This window comes from Pieris rapae, chromosome 13, assembly GCF_905147795.1.
Source record: "Pieris rapae chromosome 13, ilPieRapa1.1, whole genome shotgun sequence".
Classification (NCBI taxonomy): Eukaryota; Metazoa; Arthropoda; class Insecta; order Lepidoptera; family Pieridae; genus Pieris; species Pieris rapae.
The window spans coordinates 8,268,480-8,283,898 of record NC_059521.1 but is presented as its reverse complement, the minus strand read 5'-3'; the positions used below and the strand labels follow the sequence as shown (position 1 = coordinate 8,283,898).

General features: G+C 35.0%; 1 protein-coding gene across 1 annotated transcript in view; it reads right to left on the bottom strand.

The window, feature by feature from the left end:
• LOC111000178 (alpha-2-macroglobulin-like protein 1) overlaps positions 1-15,164 on the bottom strand; it is a 37,013-nt gene extending 21,849 nt beyond the window's left edge. The window contains exons 1-7 of the mRNA XM_045630945.1: positions 14,985-15,164; positions 9,926-10,095; positions 4,412-4,484; positions 4,079-4,241; positions 1,379-1,549; positions 797-912; positions 46-238 (exon numbers count right to left, since the gene is read on the bottom strand). Of these exons, the coding sequence (XP_045486901.1) occupies positions 46-238; positions 797-912; positions 1,379-1,549; positions 4,079-4,241; positions 4,412-4,484; positions 9,926-10,095; positions 14,985-15,058 (960 nt within the window). The 5' untranslated portion in view covers positions 15,059-15,164. The remainder of the gene's footprint in view (positions 1-45; positions 239-796; positions 913-1,378; positions 1,550-4,078; positions 4,242-4,411; positions 4,485-9,925; positions 10,096-14,984) is intronic.
• Positions 15,165-15,419: the final 255 nt, after the last annotated feature.

Below are 15,419 nucleotides of genomic sequence, written 5' to 3'. Positions count from 1 at the left end.
GTTTTGTAAGCGCAGATTCTAGGTGTGTTAATTCATAACTATTACCTGAAAAGAAAAATCAGCTACAATAACGTCTGGTGGGTTGTCTCCCAATAGACCGATGCGTCGGGCGGCGGCTGCATGTCGGTGGCAGGCCCTAGGTGCGCGTATACGAGTCGCTGTTCGGATACCGCCCGATGAACCAGCTCCACGGATTCGGATTACTAGCATCCCTTCTACTGCTTCTGACCAGGGATATCTTAAACCACGTTCAGTATAAATTACGCGAGCTCTTTACTCGCCTCTACTATAGTTTTTTCGTATACATATTTTGCTTCAAATTTATGATAGGCATAATTAAATAATGTATATAGTATTATTATTAAATTTAGAATTCCAGCCAGGACTGTGTAGAGTGCACAGCACGTTACTCATATATTTTTTTAATGCTGCGTAGGACAATTTTTTTTAGAAAAAATGGTAATAATTTAATGGACTCGGTGATTCGGGCCCGCAATTTTTCTCTAACCAAAACATAAATAGCGCCATAATCCAGGATGGCACCGCGCATGCGCAAAGTTTGCGCTGCCACAGATAAGTTAAATTTGGAATTTGCTATAGATGATGGAACCTTCTTGGTGAAAAGATAAAAAAATATTTTAAATTTGTTTTAGTTTTTTTTATATTTTTTTTTTGCGTGTTAATAATTTTCTAATTTTCAGTTATATTCATTTTCTAATTTCTTCTTTTAAATTGATATTTCCTTTATTATTTTTACGTTGAAATATCAAATTATTAAAATTTTAAATTATTTTACCTTACACAGACCGTCCATACAAGCCGTTCGCTAGTTCGGAGTATTCTTGGCGCGTGTCGAACCGTCAACTGAAATGGCGGTATGTCATAATTTCCTACTGAAAAAACGGCTGATCCCTGAAACAATGAGTTCAGTGTGATGAATCGTATATATAAACAGTACAACGTCTTATAAGTAAAAATTATAGGCTGTTGCTTGGTTTGGCGTAGATATATTTTCGTTAGAATTTTGTTACGTTAAGACGGAGAAACATTTTTATTAGATAAATATAGAATAATTAGTATTATACCGATTTTTGATAAGAATTTTTTTAACGTTTTTATTGAAAGAGTCAAGATTATCTTCACAATTATTTTCTTTTATTACTTTTTAGTTTAATTAGGGTTGCCTTGCCAGGCATTGTACACTTAGCGATAAGACCGCCCGTTGCCCCAGGTTTTAAAAGTTTTTTTACTATCATTTAACTGGGTAAATAAATAATATGACATTAATTAAGCCATTAAGGTTAGACAAATCATTAAGAAAATAACTGCACTATTTATAGAATATAATTGGCAAGTAGTTTATGAAAGAAATGTTAACCTGAGTTCCATCTGCAAGTCTGCCTCTCAAAGTCCACTTCCCAGTTGGTGACAGCTCGTCTAATTGATACTGAAGTTGGGCAACTCCGAGCCGAGTCCTCACATGTGACCACTGAGCTAGTCTCGAACCCTCCCAGGCACCACGAGGACCTTCTAACCATACTTCATCTAGCTGAAAAATTTTCAAATATGTTCCAAATAACTTCTTTAGAACGTGTTATTTTTTTTACAAGAGCGCATCATGCAATCAGTCTTCAGACTATGAGCAGATAGGTTGCAGGAGGATTGCACGATGCGCTCTTGAAAAAAAAAAGAACGTATTATTTTCGCTTATTCCAGTGAGCGTCCAGTCCTTCATGGCCCAAATCGGAAAGCCGGAGAAGCAGGAATCACTGAACATTCAGGTTCAGCCCCAGATGAGCTGTCAAAGCCTGACCGATGCAAAAAATTATTTCCAACGTTTTAGAACTTATTATCTGTATGTTTCAAAAGCTAAATTTATTTTTAACAGTCGTGCCCATGCGCTGCTTTATATTATCTCTATTAATTAAATGGAATCTAAGGGCGTAAGCCTGCTAAATGTAACTAAACTCAGTTCTGTGTGTGTCAAAAACATACTTTGACACTACAAGAATCAATGTCATTTCTGAATGTAAGCCACCCTTACAAATGTAAGTACTCCTGTTAAATGGTTTTTATCTTTAAAAGGCTGATTATAGATGGATAAAGAAAAATTCAAAACTCAATTATCAATCAGATCCCGTTTTAGTTGAGTATTTAACAATATTACACTTTCGTGTTAATTTTAACTTTTTACAGAAAGATTTACGACAATAGTATGCACCCGGAAGTATATTTTATGTATAATATCTTTCCTATTAGAAAGTTCGAGGAAATGTAATGGCTGACTTATTAAAACGTTGCAATAAATAATACTTGTGATCAATTAAGTAAACAAATTATTTGCATACGTGCAGAGCGTGTTCTAAACTGTGTCAGTGTGACGCAGACTTTTATAAATATGCTGTTGTCAAATTTGAAGCCGGCCTTTTACGAATAGAGCCAAATAAGAGTAAGAGCAAATGGCCATATTTTAAGGTGGAAACTGAAACTTATGCCCATTATCTTAATATTAGTAGTAGTTGTAAAAGTTCTAAGATTATATACAAATTAGGAAATGTAACTATTAATTGCGGATTAATAAATTTATAAAGTAAAGTGCAGGGAAATAACTGTTTTTCTAGATAATATAAAAATATTTAGTTAGGATGTCAAAAACGTATTTGGACATACGGTAGTTTTATAATCTATCTTATTAAACCTATCTATATCTTATTAAAACTATCTTAGCAAATAAACGATTTCATTTCATATGTATATAGCTTTTAGACATGAAAAGGAAAAGTGAAACATTTATATGCAATCTAGTGTTATAAACGAGGAGTAAAAAAAATGTTTTTTTCTAACAAAATCCGTATAATATTTCGTTGTTATAAGTCATGTTATTTGACGGTAACATGAATACAACCGCAGGACCGGTTGGAAGGCTTTTCAAATAATGGATATACTGTTAATACGAGTTGTGACACTAATGAACAGTTAAACTCTCTTTTCAATGTTTATTTTAATTTCTCTTAAAATTAAAAAGGTCAGTTTTCTTGTTTTTAAACTTATTCTCCGTAATTTTATTCGAAACTGTAGATGCATGCAATTTAAGGTTTAAAGCATATTCTTTTTCAAGACACTTTTTTTTTAATGTCTTAAAGACACAGAGTATTTACAATATAGACACAGAGTACTTACATAGTAATAATAATAATTCAATTTGGATAACTAAATTAAATTTAAAAGATCTCTTTTGTAGAAGTAACTTTAATAATAATACTTAAATGTAATTTATCTTCCGAATCTCAAAAAATCGTCAATGTAACGCACAATACTCAATCAAGATTTTATTATTCTTCATAAGCATAACTGAATACTAGTTTAATATACCGTTAATATGTACAAGGAATTGTTGTAAATTTAGAATTGTTAATGATTATTCTAAACTTTTTGTTTTTTAATGATATTTTCATTTGAGGAATTAGGCCATAAATCTAGTTATCGTAGTGTATAAAAGAATGTCGTCTAACAAGATAGGTTTTTATCGCGCATTGGACCCGTGTCCTTGCAATCCTTGGAGTTGAAATATTCCATACTAAAAATAAACAGACGGTTATCAGAGAAATTTAAATCTATGTATCGCGTTTTCGTAATAATAATGAATATTACGAAATTAATTACTTTTAAGAAACAATTTACTTGTGTTACTTTAATAAAATTGATGAAAAGAAAAAGTCTACTATTGCTTTAAGTAGGGTTTTTTTTTTGTTTTTTTTAGTAAATAATGCATATGTTTTCAAAATATTATTATGTTTTGATTATTAATCTTTATAAATATAAATTATTCACAAAGTATGTTGCTAAATGGATGGATAAATTAGAGTATTTTTTGTTTATTCCTCAAACTCCTGAAAGGGAGGATTTTTTACGGATAACCCAAATCCAGGTTTAATTTCGAAAAAGGGAACAATCTCTATGGGGTAGCATAGACAAATGTTTCATATGTACTTACTAAAAAGGTAGGTAAAGTAAAAAAATCGTATTATAGCAGACAGACAGCAATATTTATAAATATTAATATATAGGTGCTACTTACAGTAGTGTGTGCCGGCGTCAAGTCTGCTTTTAAAGCCAGGAGACGAAATCTCACAGAATCTCCAGGTCTGTAGCGGGCACGCTCTGAATTAATGACCAACAGTTTACCGCTGGAAATTCGGATTGGCAAGTGACGCTCCCAGGTGCAACCGACTTCTGGATATCTGTTTAACATTTAATTTTATACTTCTGTATTATTCTTACTAATCAAAACTGCTGATGCGATTAAAAATTGTGGGAAAGGTGAATATGCGAATTATGGTGACAAATCTAATATTTTTAGTACGACGACATGAAAAATTGTTATTGTCTAAAGTAATAAAAAATTTCTTACCTAATATTTACACTTAGTTCTGCTTTAGTATTAGGCTGGAGTGGCACCGAGATGTCCAAACAGCCTCCGTCACCTGAAAAATATTTAATAATATTTTTCATTTCATAAGGTAATTTCTATTTTTTTGTTTTTCTCTAGATTAAGGTTCCATATATAAATATAAAGAAAAAATAAATACTTTTTTCTTTACTTACTCAGGTTGCCTAAAAGAAATCGCTTGTTAGTGAAAAGGCCGCCCAAAGGGTCAAATCGCCAAAAGGGAAGCAACATCCCTTGTAATTATTATGTTTTTTTTTTTTTTTTTTTTTTTTTTTTCAAGAGCGCATCGTGCAATCAGTCTTCTGACTATGAGCAGATGAGTTGTAGGAGGACTGACGGGTGGAGACATTCCTCAATAGGAATATCTACCATAATAATATTAGCTCAGACAATGTTGCCGAGTTCAAGGGTTCTTCGTCTTTTGAGACGGCTTATACACTCGGGTAGGGTGAGTTGAACAGCTAGGTGGTTAGGATGATTTTCCAGCCTAGTCTTGTACTTCTGGGCGTACAATTTTATTTCCGCTTTAACTGTAGGTATGCCCAGGTGTTCATGTACTTCAGCGTTTTTAATAAACCACGGCGAGTTGCTTATTTGTTTAAGGATGTAATTTTGTGTTCTTTGAATTTTAGTTTTGTTAGAGTCGCATGTTGCTCCCCACAATTGTATTCCGTAGGTCCACACGGGTTTTATAACAGAATTGTAAATAAGGAGTTTGTTGTCGATGGACAATTTCGAGTTTCTACCCAATAACCAGTGCAGCCTCTTGTATTTCAAGTTTATTTCAAGCCGTTTTGCCTCGATATGCCTTTGCCATGTCAACCTACGGTCCAGGTGCAGTCCAAGATATTTGACTGTATCACTTTGAGGCAGCTCCCTTCCTCCTAGGTTGACAGGCGGGCATGTCCTTCTTCCCAGAGCGAATGTCACCTGCACTGACTTGCCCGTGTTCACCCCGATTCTCCATTTATCGAACCAGTTGCTTATTTCATTTAGGCTTCGCTGGAGCTTTAACGTGGCTTCTTCCGGTTGTTTACTCGAAGCCAGGATTGCGGTATCGTCTGCATAGGTTGCAATATTGACGCCAGGGGTACATGGTAGATCTGAGGTATATATGGTGTACAGCACTGGACCAAGTACAGAGCCCTGAGGTACCCCTGCAAGTATATCATGGAAGCCTGATGTACAATCCATCTCTTTCACTTGGAATATTCTATCGGTGATATAAGACTCTAGGATTCCATAGTAACTATGAGGCAGAAGTGACTTGATCTTGCATAAGAGCCCCTTGTGCCATACCCGATCGAATGCCTGATGAACGTCCAGAAAAGCTGAGGAGCAGTACTCTTTTAGCTCGAGGCTATTGCTTATGAATTTACACACCCTGTGAGTTTGTTCAATGGTGCCATGTTGTGCTCTAAACCCGAATTGGTGATCTGGAGTTACAGAATTTTCATTCATAGCTTGCAAGAGTCGTCGCAGTAATACCTTTTCTAGTACTTTAGAGACAATCGGGAGAAGACTTATAGGTCGGTAAGATGAGACTTCATGTGGCGATTTCCCGGGCTTATGGACCATAATCACTTGAGAAACCTTCCATAGCGCTGGAAAGTATCCAACACTTATAATCCGGTTGAAAAGGGTTGTCAAGTAGGTTATAGCCTTACGAGGCAATTCGGAAAGAACCTTTTTGTCAATGAGGTCGAAACCTGGTGCCTTTCTATTCTCCATTTGTTGTATAGTTCTTTGTACCTCCCTTGGTGTTACTGTCTTCAAGGGCAAATCCAATTGGAAATCCTGCTGGAGAATATCATCTATTTCTGCTTCATCCGACCCTGGAGTGGCTTCGTTTGGTACAAATACTTTAGCTAGATGGTCAGCAAAAGCATTTGCTTTTTCTAGTTTAGATCTAGCCCACTTGCTTCTATCTAGACGTATAGGTGGTTTAGGGTTTGTTGGTTGATTTAGATTTTTGCATGCCTTCCAGAGAGAGTAGTCGGTGTCTTTTGTAGCTGTTAACGACTTCAGGTTTTCCTCAATAGTAGCATCTAGATTATCTTTTATAGCCTGTTTAAGGTGTTTAGCGTAGATGTTTAGTGCTGTTTTGTCAGCGGGATGACGACTATTGTGCCACACTCTACGTAATCTTCTCTTCTCTAGGATCATGCCCTGAATTTCGTGGGGTACAGAGAGCTGTCTGGTGTTTTTCCGACCCACTTCCTCAGAACTCCTCCAGCATGCATCCTGCACCACCCTCGTAAATGCCAAGACTGCCTCATCTATTTCCTCCTCATTCTTTAGTGAAATCCGCAGAAGTAGGGCGTCCTCAACGAGTTCACGAAACATTTGCCAATTTGTTCTATTGTTATACAGTACTAGTTTCCGTTGGCACTCCAGGACGTTGGTACTAATAGTTAATATCACTGGGATGTGGGCTGAAGAGCCATCGAGAAAGCCATCAATGTGATGAAAGAGTCGTGAGAGACCCTTCATTAGAAAGAAGTCCAGGACATCAGGCAATCTTCCAGGGTCGCTTGGCCAGTGGGTAGGCTCGGGGGTGGAGATTGTTGTTAAGTGGTTTTTATCAACGCATTTTTTAAGTTCTCTACCTCGCGTGGTAATCAATCTCGACCCCCAATGCAGATGCTTTGAATTCCAATCTCCACCTGCTATGAACCTTGGACCGAGACTGTTTATATATGTGGTGAAGTGTTTCTCAGTTATAGCGTGCTTTGGAGGACAATAAGCCGAGGAGATACAGAAATTCCCATTTTCATCCTGTATATTTATTGAGGTGGCTTGAATGAATTCAGATCGAAATTGTGGGAGTTCATAATGTTCTATGGATGATCTAATTATAATAGCAGTGCCTCCATGTGCAGTGCCATCGGGATGATTTGTTGAATACACGTTATAGTTTTGTATATGAATTTGGCTGTTCGATGTAAGGTGCGCCTCAGAAATAAGCAAGACATCCAGATTATGCATTTTTAGTAGGATTTCAGCTTCACTTTTCTTAGGCGATAGGCCATCTATGTTCCAGGTAGCAATTTTGAGTTTATTTATTTTTGTGATAAGTTGGTAACTAGAGTAGTCAAGAGCCCCAGAATGGTGCTCATTTGTTGTAGGATTGTATCAATTTTTTGTGATTGCTTTATAAATATTTCCTCAATTCTGTTATTCATTGATTGATGATCCAGTACAGACTGTTGGTTTGTGCATCGATCTAAAGGATTACTTTTAGCCACTTCATTATACCTCTTAAGTGTATTACTTGTTGGTGGGTTCGAGGGTTGGTTTGTAGGTTGTGAGTTTGGGCTTATAACATTATTGGGAGAGCGTGACGTAGCAGCTTTTCTCGTGCTTACAGACAAACGCTGTGTTTTTCTGGCTAGGATTTCTTTATATACCTCGCAACCTTTATAATTCGCAGGGTGAGGGCCGAGACATAGTGCACATTTCGCAGGGGTACTGCGGTCCACTTTAGGACAATCTTTAGTTAAGTGTGATTCTGCACACTTGAGGCATCGACCTGGTCTCATACAGTAGTTTTTGGTGTGACCATACTGCTGGCATCTTTGACACTGAACTATAGTGGTCCTCTTTTTTGGGTCTTCTATAGTAACAATTTGGTGGAAAATATGTCTAATTTCCTTGGCTGCTTTATTATGCTGACTAGGCTGCAGGTTAACAAAGAAGGTTGAGGTAGGTTTTTTATCAGGCCCAAATCTGGCATTGATAATCTCTCCAACTACTATGTTTCCCGTTTTCTCAAATTCAGTTTTTATAGCATCAAGTGGAGTAGTGTGGTGCAAGTTTCTTACTACTAGTCTGTAATTTCTATCTTCTTTTCGGTTGAATGTATGGCCAATGAGACCCTTCTCTCTTACAGCTGTAATAAGTTTTTTGTAAACATCTATATCTTCACTAATAATTCTAATTTGTGTTTTGTTTACTATCTTAAACTTGAATGTGGATCTTTCAGTTGCAGATTCAAGAAATTCCGTTAGTTTATTTACATCTTGGACTCCATATAATATGATTGGAGGCGGATTGCTGGGCTTCTTTCCTTTAGTTTGAATAGGATCTTCAACTAGAGGTAGTCCGTCGAACATATTCGAAGTAGCTACACTTTCGGGGGACTGATTTGAGAGTTTCCTTTTTTTATTCGGCTTTCTATTCACTGGAGCCGTTTGCCACTCAGGTAAGTTGGTATCGCAGGCTACTTCTTGAGAGTTCTGTGGTGCCTTCTCCTCATTTCTGGTAGGCAGTAAATTCCCAACTGATACACTTCTCTGTCTTATAAACAGGCTTGGATGGAAGGCTTGTTGTACATATTTCTTACTTTGACCAGTTGCATTCACTGTCACGGGGGCCTGAGTACCCACCCTCGTGTTGTCTTCCAGCCCGGGTGGAAGGCACCGGGGGTTAGCCGGATCGCAAGACAGATCACATTCGCTTTCATTATACATTTGGTGTGGCAAAATTTTTGCCTCCCCAGAATACGAGGGATAGCCTGGGGATTGCTTTGAGATGTCGATTTTCGAAGATTTAGGTGGTGTTCTTTGCATGATGTTCCCACGAGTAGGGTCGAATAAACTGGTCGCTTCTAGGGTGACGCCCTTTTTCCCAGAAGAAGGCACATTACGACAACGTTTGCCAGGTTCGTTGAAGTTGGACGCTAGAGACTGAATTATCCCATCAGCCATATACACCCCATGTAGGGGCATACACATCCCTTGGCACGTTTCCCACCGTAGGATAGGGGTAATTTATTATAGAGGTTTTCTTCCTCGCGGCCCAGATGATGAAGTCCAGACTCCCGTTCCCGTAGGTTTACGGTTTGAGGTGACTCTTTCGAGACACACTTGATGCTTGATCGGTTTTGAGGCGCCGATGACTCGCCTTCGCCCGTCACAGTCAGCAGTACAGACCCCGAGGAGGATGTTTTGTGTGAAACCCGTTAACAGATCTGTACAGTACCCAGGGGAGGCGACGAGGACGCCCGTGAATCGGGCTTTCGGGTGCGCGCAATATAGCCAAGCTACACACTCGCAAGGCGTACGCTAGCAAACACAGCATTTTTTAAGCATGCATCCAGCATCGATGCACACCACCGTGTACTTGATACCCTTTCCCCCCCTAATTATTATGTAATTATTATGTATTGTTTTATTTGTGTTTCTTTGCAACGCATTGTGAATAAATAAAATAAATAAATAGGAAGACGGCATAATATGCAAAAATCTACAAAATACAAACACAATACACTACAATAATAACGAATAACGATAACAACGTAGATTTTTTTCTGTTTAATATTATTTGATTATATGACGTTAAAACGTTTTTAAAGTAAAATAATAAATCTTCATATTAATAGTAAACTATAAAATTTGAAGACACCTTTGAAACAAATATACATATTTTTCCATCCTAGGTACTTATATAGTATTATAGTAAAATGTTTCTTACCTGGATTCAGTTGCCTTGTAGATGTAACGGTTTCGCCATTAACATTTAAAGTGAGTAGTAATTTGGCGGGTCCATCTGGGTAGAAACGAGAGACACAGGCGCGGCTACTGCCTCCACCTGTCAATACTCCTGGGACCAGCACCAAGTGGTTCTGATCTGTACATGGATTGCTGAAAAAATATAATAGTATTTCTAAAATCTACACGCCACACTCCAACTTTTAAGGTTTCTATAGAATATGCCATTGGTAGTGCAAAGGTTTATTTAAAATACTTTTAAATAAGAAATTCCTTTTATGAAGTACGAAAATGTATTGATGGCGCCAAAAATATGTAGACTACAGATCGCCGCGATTGCGCTAAAGCGGTGGCCACAGTTTAAAAAAAATATCGTCCATAGACATGGCGTAGGTCGACTAGGCAGTAGGCACCCAATTAAGTTCCATATTCAAGTGAAATAATTTTGAATATCGAACACGGAATAACTTTAGACTTGGTCGTATTATAGTCAATTATAACATAGTTTTAGCGGAAGCACTTTGATATAGATTTGTTTGTTATTCGAAATTATGCTTTGCTAAATTCCAATAGTAAGTTATGAATATTTAAATTAATGTTAGATAATGATGTAAGACCCTTCGCATACTTATTATTAATACTTTCTTTTTACAAAGCCCAGGTTGTTGCATATAATTTTTTTTTCTGGTCAGATGCATTTGTAATTTTAAAGATTTTTGCCAATTTCAATTTTATTTATCAATATCGTCAGTTTTTTGTGCTTGTAATTATTATGTCTTGTTAACTTTTTGTATATTTATTGAAAGGCAAAGAATATCAAATTTTAATGTATCAACCTTTCCCATTGTTAATGTATTAATTAATATTCTGAAAATGGTGTGAATATTTCCCTAAGTGAGTAATATACATTGTTAATACTATATATTGTAATATATATTGTTAATATTTCTGTGTGTTTGTCGAACCGTTCATTGTTTTACAGTCATATAAATATGTTTTAACTCATTATTTTGAGAACTTAATAAATTTAACAGAGCTTTTATACTCCCAATAAATACATGTATACAATAAAACACCGGAAGATTACAGATGAATCTTCGCACATTATAAGGAAATGGTCGAGAGTGGGTCAATGCCATCTAGAGAGTGACGCTACAAGCTCACCTACAAGGTTGCTATTGAGGTCACGAAGACACAGCAAACAAAAATATATGGATTTTCTGCGCACTTTTTTGCCATCTCACCTAAATTAAGGTTTTTATTGAACTAGTTCTCTAGAATATGGAATATCTAAAGGAAAGAGTGTTTTATGTGAGCTTTGGCCAAGCTTAATCGAATCTAGTATGTATCTATGTTTATAAACGCTTATACGTTTATAAGACGCTGATTGTATTTTTAACAGTTTTTGTTATTAGTTACACTACACAAATTGTCGTTTTGTATGGGAGGAACGAACATTTTTTTAAACAGAATAAATTAATCGAAGTATGTACCATTGCTATCTATTCATTTTTGCCATCTTATACGTAGTTCATTGACCCCTTTACAAAAAACCATTCAGATGAGAATCAATAAAATCTTTAAGGAGGTTTTGACTGCCCTAACAGTATTACCCTTACAAAAAGTGAAAAAAGTTCGAAAAAAATGTTAATCTGTTGGAGCAAGGTCCGGGGAGTACGGTGGATGTCTTAGAACAATTGAAGCTTGTCTAATTTGGTAGTATGTATTGGTTCACAGAGCGTCAAAACTCAAAGCGGCAAGTATAAGAAGGCTTAAGTTGGGAACCGCCGCATATTGTTTAGAGAACCTAACGACATTAATACATATTTAACTTCTATCCCGAGCTTTATTGCATTTAACATAATGTGCATTATTATTATTAAGTAATCTTAGTCAGCGAATAACATTATTTTGTAAGTGCCTATAATAATTAGTTGATATTTTTCATTTTTTTAAATTCTTTAGTTTATTTTGTATATCTTTTTTATGAGATAACCATTCTTGTTTTTTGGGTTTAAGTTAATTAAGTTTTGTTTTTATTGTAAATAATGATATATCGTCTCACACAGAACCAAAGACAATTAGTCTTAGATATAACTTACGCATGCGTACATATTAATAGGTGGCGTATCGATAGCCAACAATGGTAATAAGCAACAACAATGTATCATTTTTATCACCTTCGATGAATTAAGTTTGGTGGCGATTTTTTTGTATCGATATGTTTACATAAATCAATTTATTTGTAGCTGGGTAGGAGCTGACTTTAATGGTTTAAATTTTAAAATATGAGCTTATTTTTTATTTATTTTATTTATTTATTTAATACTCCTACAGCTAACATAAATTATACATAATTACATACAAATACACTGAGAATATAGCCAAATATGGAATACATGATACATTTAACAATAAAAAGATTTATAAAAGGGAACAAACAAACAAAAATTATTTAATACATTTGACTAATTGTGATTTAATTTATTTAACTAAGCTGAGCTGAACTAACTGAGCTTATAACTAGCACAGAATTACGGGTAGTTGTTTTACGAAGCTAAAACTTACTTGGCTTATCTAAAAGTTTACAAATCTAAATGTCACTTATGTTATTCGTCATTTTCCGAAATAAGAATGTTAAAATACAATTTATGAGTGTGATAAAAACTAAATGGCTCAATATTGACGAGTGTGAGAAACAATTATTGTTTACATTTTGTTTACGCTTCTAATTTATATTACTAATCAAAATATTTATGCAACTTAGTAGTTAGGTTAGTAATTTATAACATATAGTTAAGTTTCATTGTTTTATAAGCGGATTGCATTTTGCTATATTTTCCGTTTAGTAGCCGATACGATTAGCTTTTTTATAATTGCAGTTGTTTTATATGCTTTCACATATAAAAAAAATATTACGTGTAGATAATTATGAAAAAGGGTTTCATATATACGAGCAATATATATTAAAGTGCGGATAGTGAAGTCGGGTTGGGTAGGATTTGGAACTGGACGTCCTACGTCCAGTTTGACCAAATCTTCCATTCTCTTATCAATATATATCCATTATTATATGTTACTAAATACATATGTTTATAAAGAAAACGGACGTAATTCAATCACATCCGTGACTATAAGGTTTCTTTGTTTGCAATTGAAATTGACCGCAACAGTTTATGCAGTTGACACTAAGCCAATGACTTCATATAACAAAGTATTTTGTCTCTGCTGAAAGTAATTTAGAAAACGCCGTAAAAAGTGTCACACAGTTGAAGAGCAGCAGGTCTCTGCCTCTAAAAAAATACTGACAAAACAATAACAATTAACGGATTAGATTTGAAAGTTTTGCTTTGGATCTCGTAAATAGAGGTCGAATATAATATACCATAACCGAAATCGTGATTGCAGTTACAGGGTAAGCTTGCATCATACAAACACGTTAAGTATGCATCTTGAAACCTGTGAAATAATAAAAACTTTATTTGGAAAATCTTCTTCAGTCGCGCTCTTCAATTCTGAAGAGTTTCGCCGGATAATTTATTTCACTTGCCCCTGGCGAACCACAGCGCCTGGGTGATGGTAATAGAGCATACAGCGAGTACCCTTTACTCTGGTCACAGTTTTTCTGGATCAACGTGTACGTCCAAAGAATTTCATGATCCGTTGGTAACAAAGTGTCGAGAGACCAGATTTTCACTGATTTAAATTTTCAACGATCTTAGTGAGGATACGATTGTCATTTTTCAATTTACTTGAAATAAACTAAAAAATAAACTGTATTTAATTTATTATTTATTTAAAAGTTCTTACAATTTGGTCTACGGATTTAATAAACAATATATGTTATCTAAATTCACATAATTATTGTCACTACACTCGTCCATTATACTTCTTATTTGTCAATTATCTTCGGAAAACACCATCAACGTTGTGGTTTGCCGATATCAATAACAGTTTGAAGAATTTCGTTTCGAGTTTGAGAGTGGCGGGAAGTACTGTTTGATCAACTGGCTGAATATCTTTCAGGCCGCTAATTAAACGGCGCTGTTTCTGTTAATAGGCGAAGCTGTTGATTTAACGGCTAACTAAACTAGTTGGCTACGACATCTAAACACAATGTTCTAAAACCGTTTTTAGTATAAAACTCGGTAATTGTAGCTAAAGCAACCTTCCAGTACTCAGGAAAAACAATCAGATTGCAAAGCAATTATTCAAAACAAAGGAAAAAATATTGTTATAGAACTGACTCATTATATTGTTAAAAGTTACCGTTTTGCTGAAAATCGCGAAAAACTCTTTTTTTATCTTTTTAACTCATTTTGACCTTGAATTAAAAATGTTCCAAACAGGGGAAAGATGGGGAGAATAAACTTTCAAATTTTTTTTGTCGTATTTTTAACAATCTTATTGATTTTCAGCTCGATTGGAATTTATGTACCTTTGCTCTAATTTTTAGGTCTAGATTGACCGGTCTATTATATTATTTCAAATTTTTTTGAAACCGAGAAGAACGAACATGGAATATTATCCTAGCACAAAACGAAATAAATTATTTTAAACCTGAATACTTTTAAGCAAACATACACAAAACAGGAATACGATAAATTGTTATCCACTTGAAGGGGTTTTAAAGTTCATTAAAAATGAAGGGTTACATATTAATTTCCATGATTTTTTCCTAGAAACTATTAATTAAATACTGTGTAGTAATTAAAATACAAGATTTGTTACGAATAATGTATAATATAAGGTAAGTAATTTTTGAGGTTTAAGTTCGTTACAAATATCTTTATAAAATTAGCATAGATTTACTTTTTATTGATTATTTAGAAACTGTAAGCGATTTTACTAAGTAGGTACGAAGAAATGGATCCACTTATTATATATTAAAATATATTATTGTACAACAATATCGGTTCTGTTTGTAGTTTGAGTATTTCAAGACAGACTATAGAACATTTAAAAAATTGAGTTCATATTCAAGTACATTGTGTAGAAGTTTTTGTTTATCGAAATTGTATTAACAACTAAAATATACTAACCTAGTAATATTCTCAGCGTAATTCGCAAACACAGGCGTCAAAAACAAACAAATGATAACAATGAACAACATCATAAAAATTTCAATACACGAAACACATAACTAGCACTTAATATCACGTTAAACATTTAAAAATTAAATATTAAGATGCGTCCGCGCAAACGGTCGCATTGCCACTCCGGCTGGGAATGTGTGAGTTCAGTCGTCTGCAACATTTTTTGCTTTATACAGATGATCACAGTTATATGAACTACAATATACATTACAGATTACTTTTAATAAATCTATTACAGTCTGCTATGTATAAGTTGGCGTGTGGCAAAAAGGAAATAATTTTAACAAATGTATATATTTTGACGATTCCAAAGTTTGGTAGTGTTCGAAGTGTCGATAATGTTGTTCACAAATTCCTTCTGAATCTGTGACAAACGCAAAA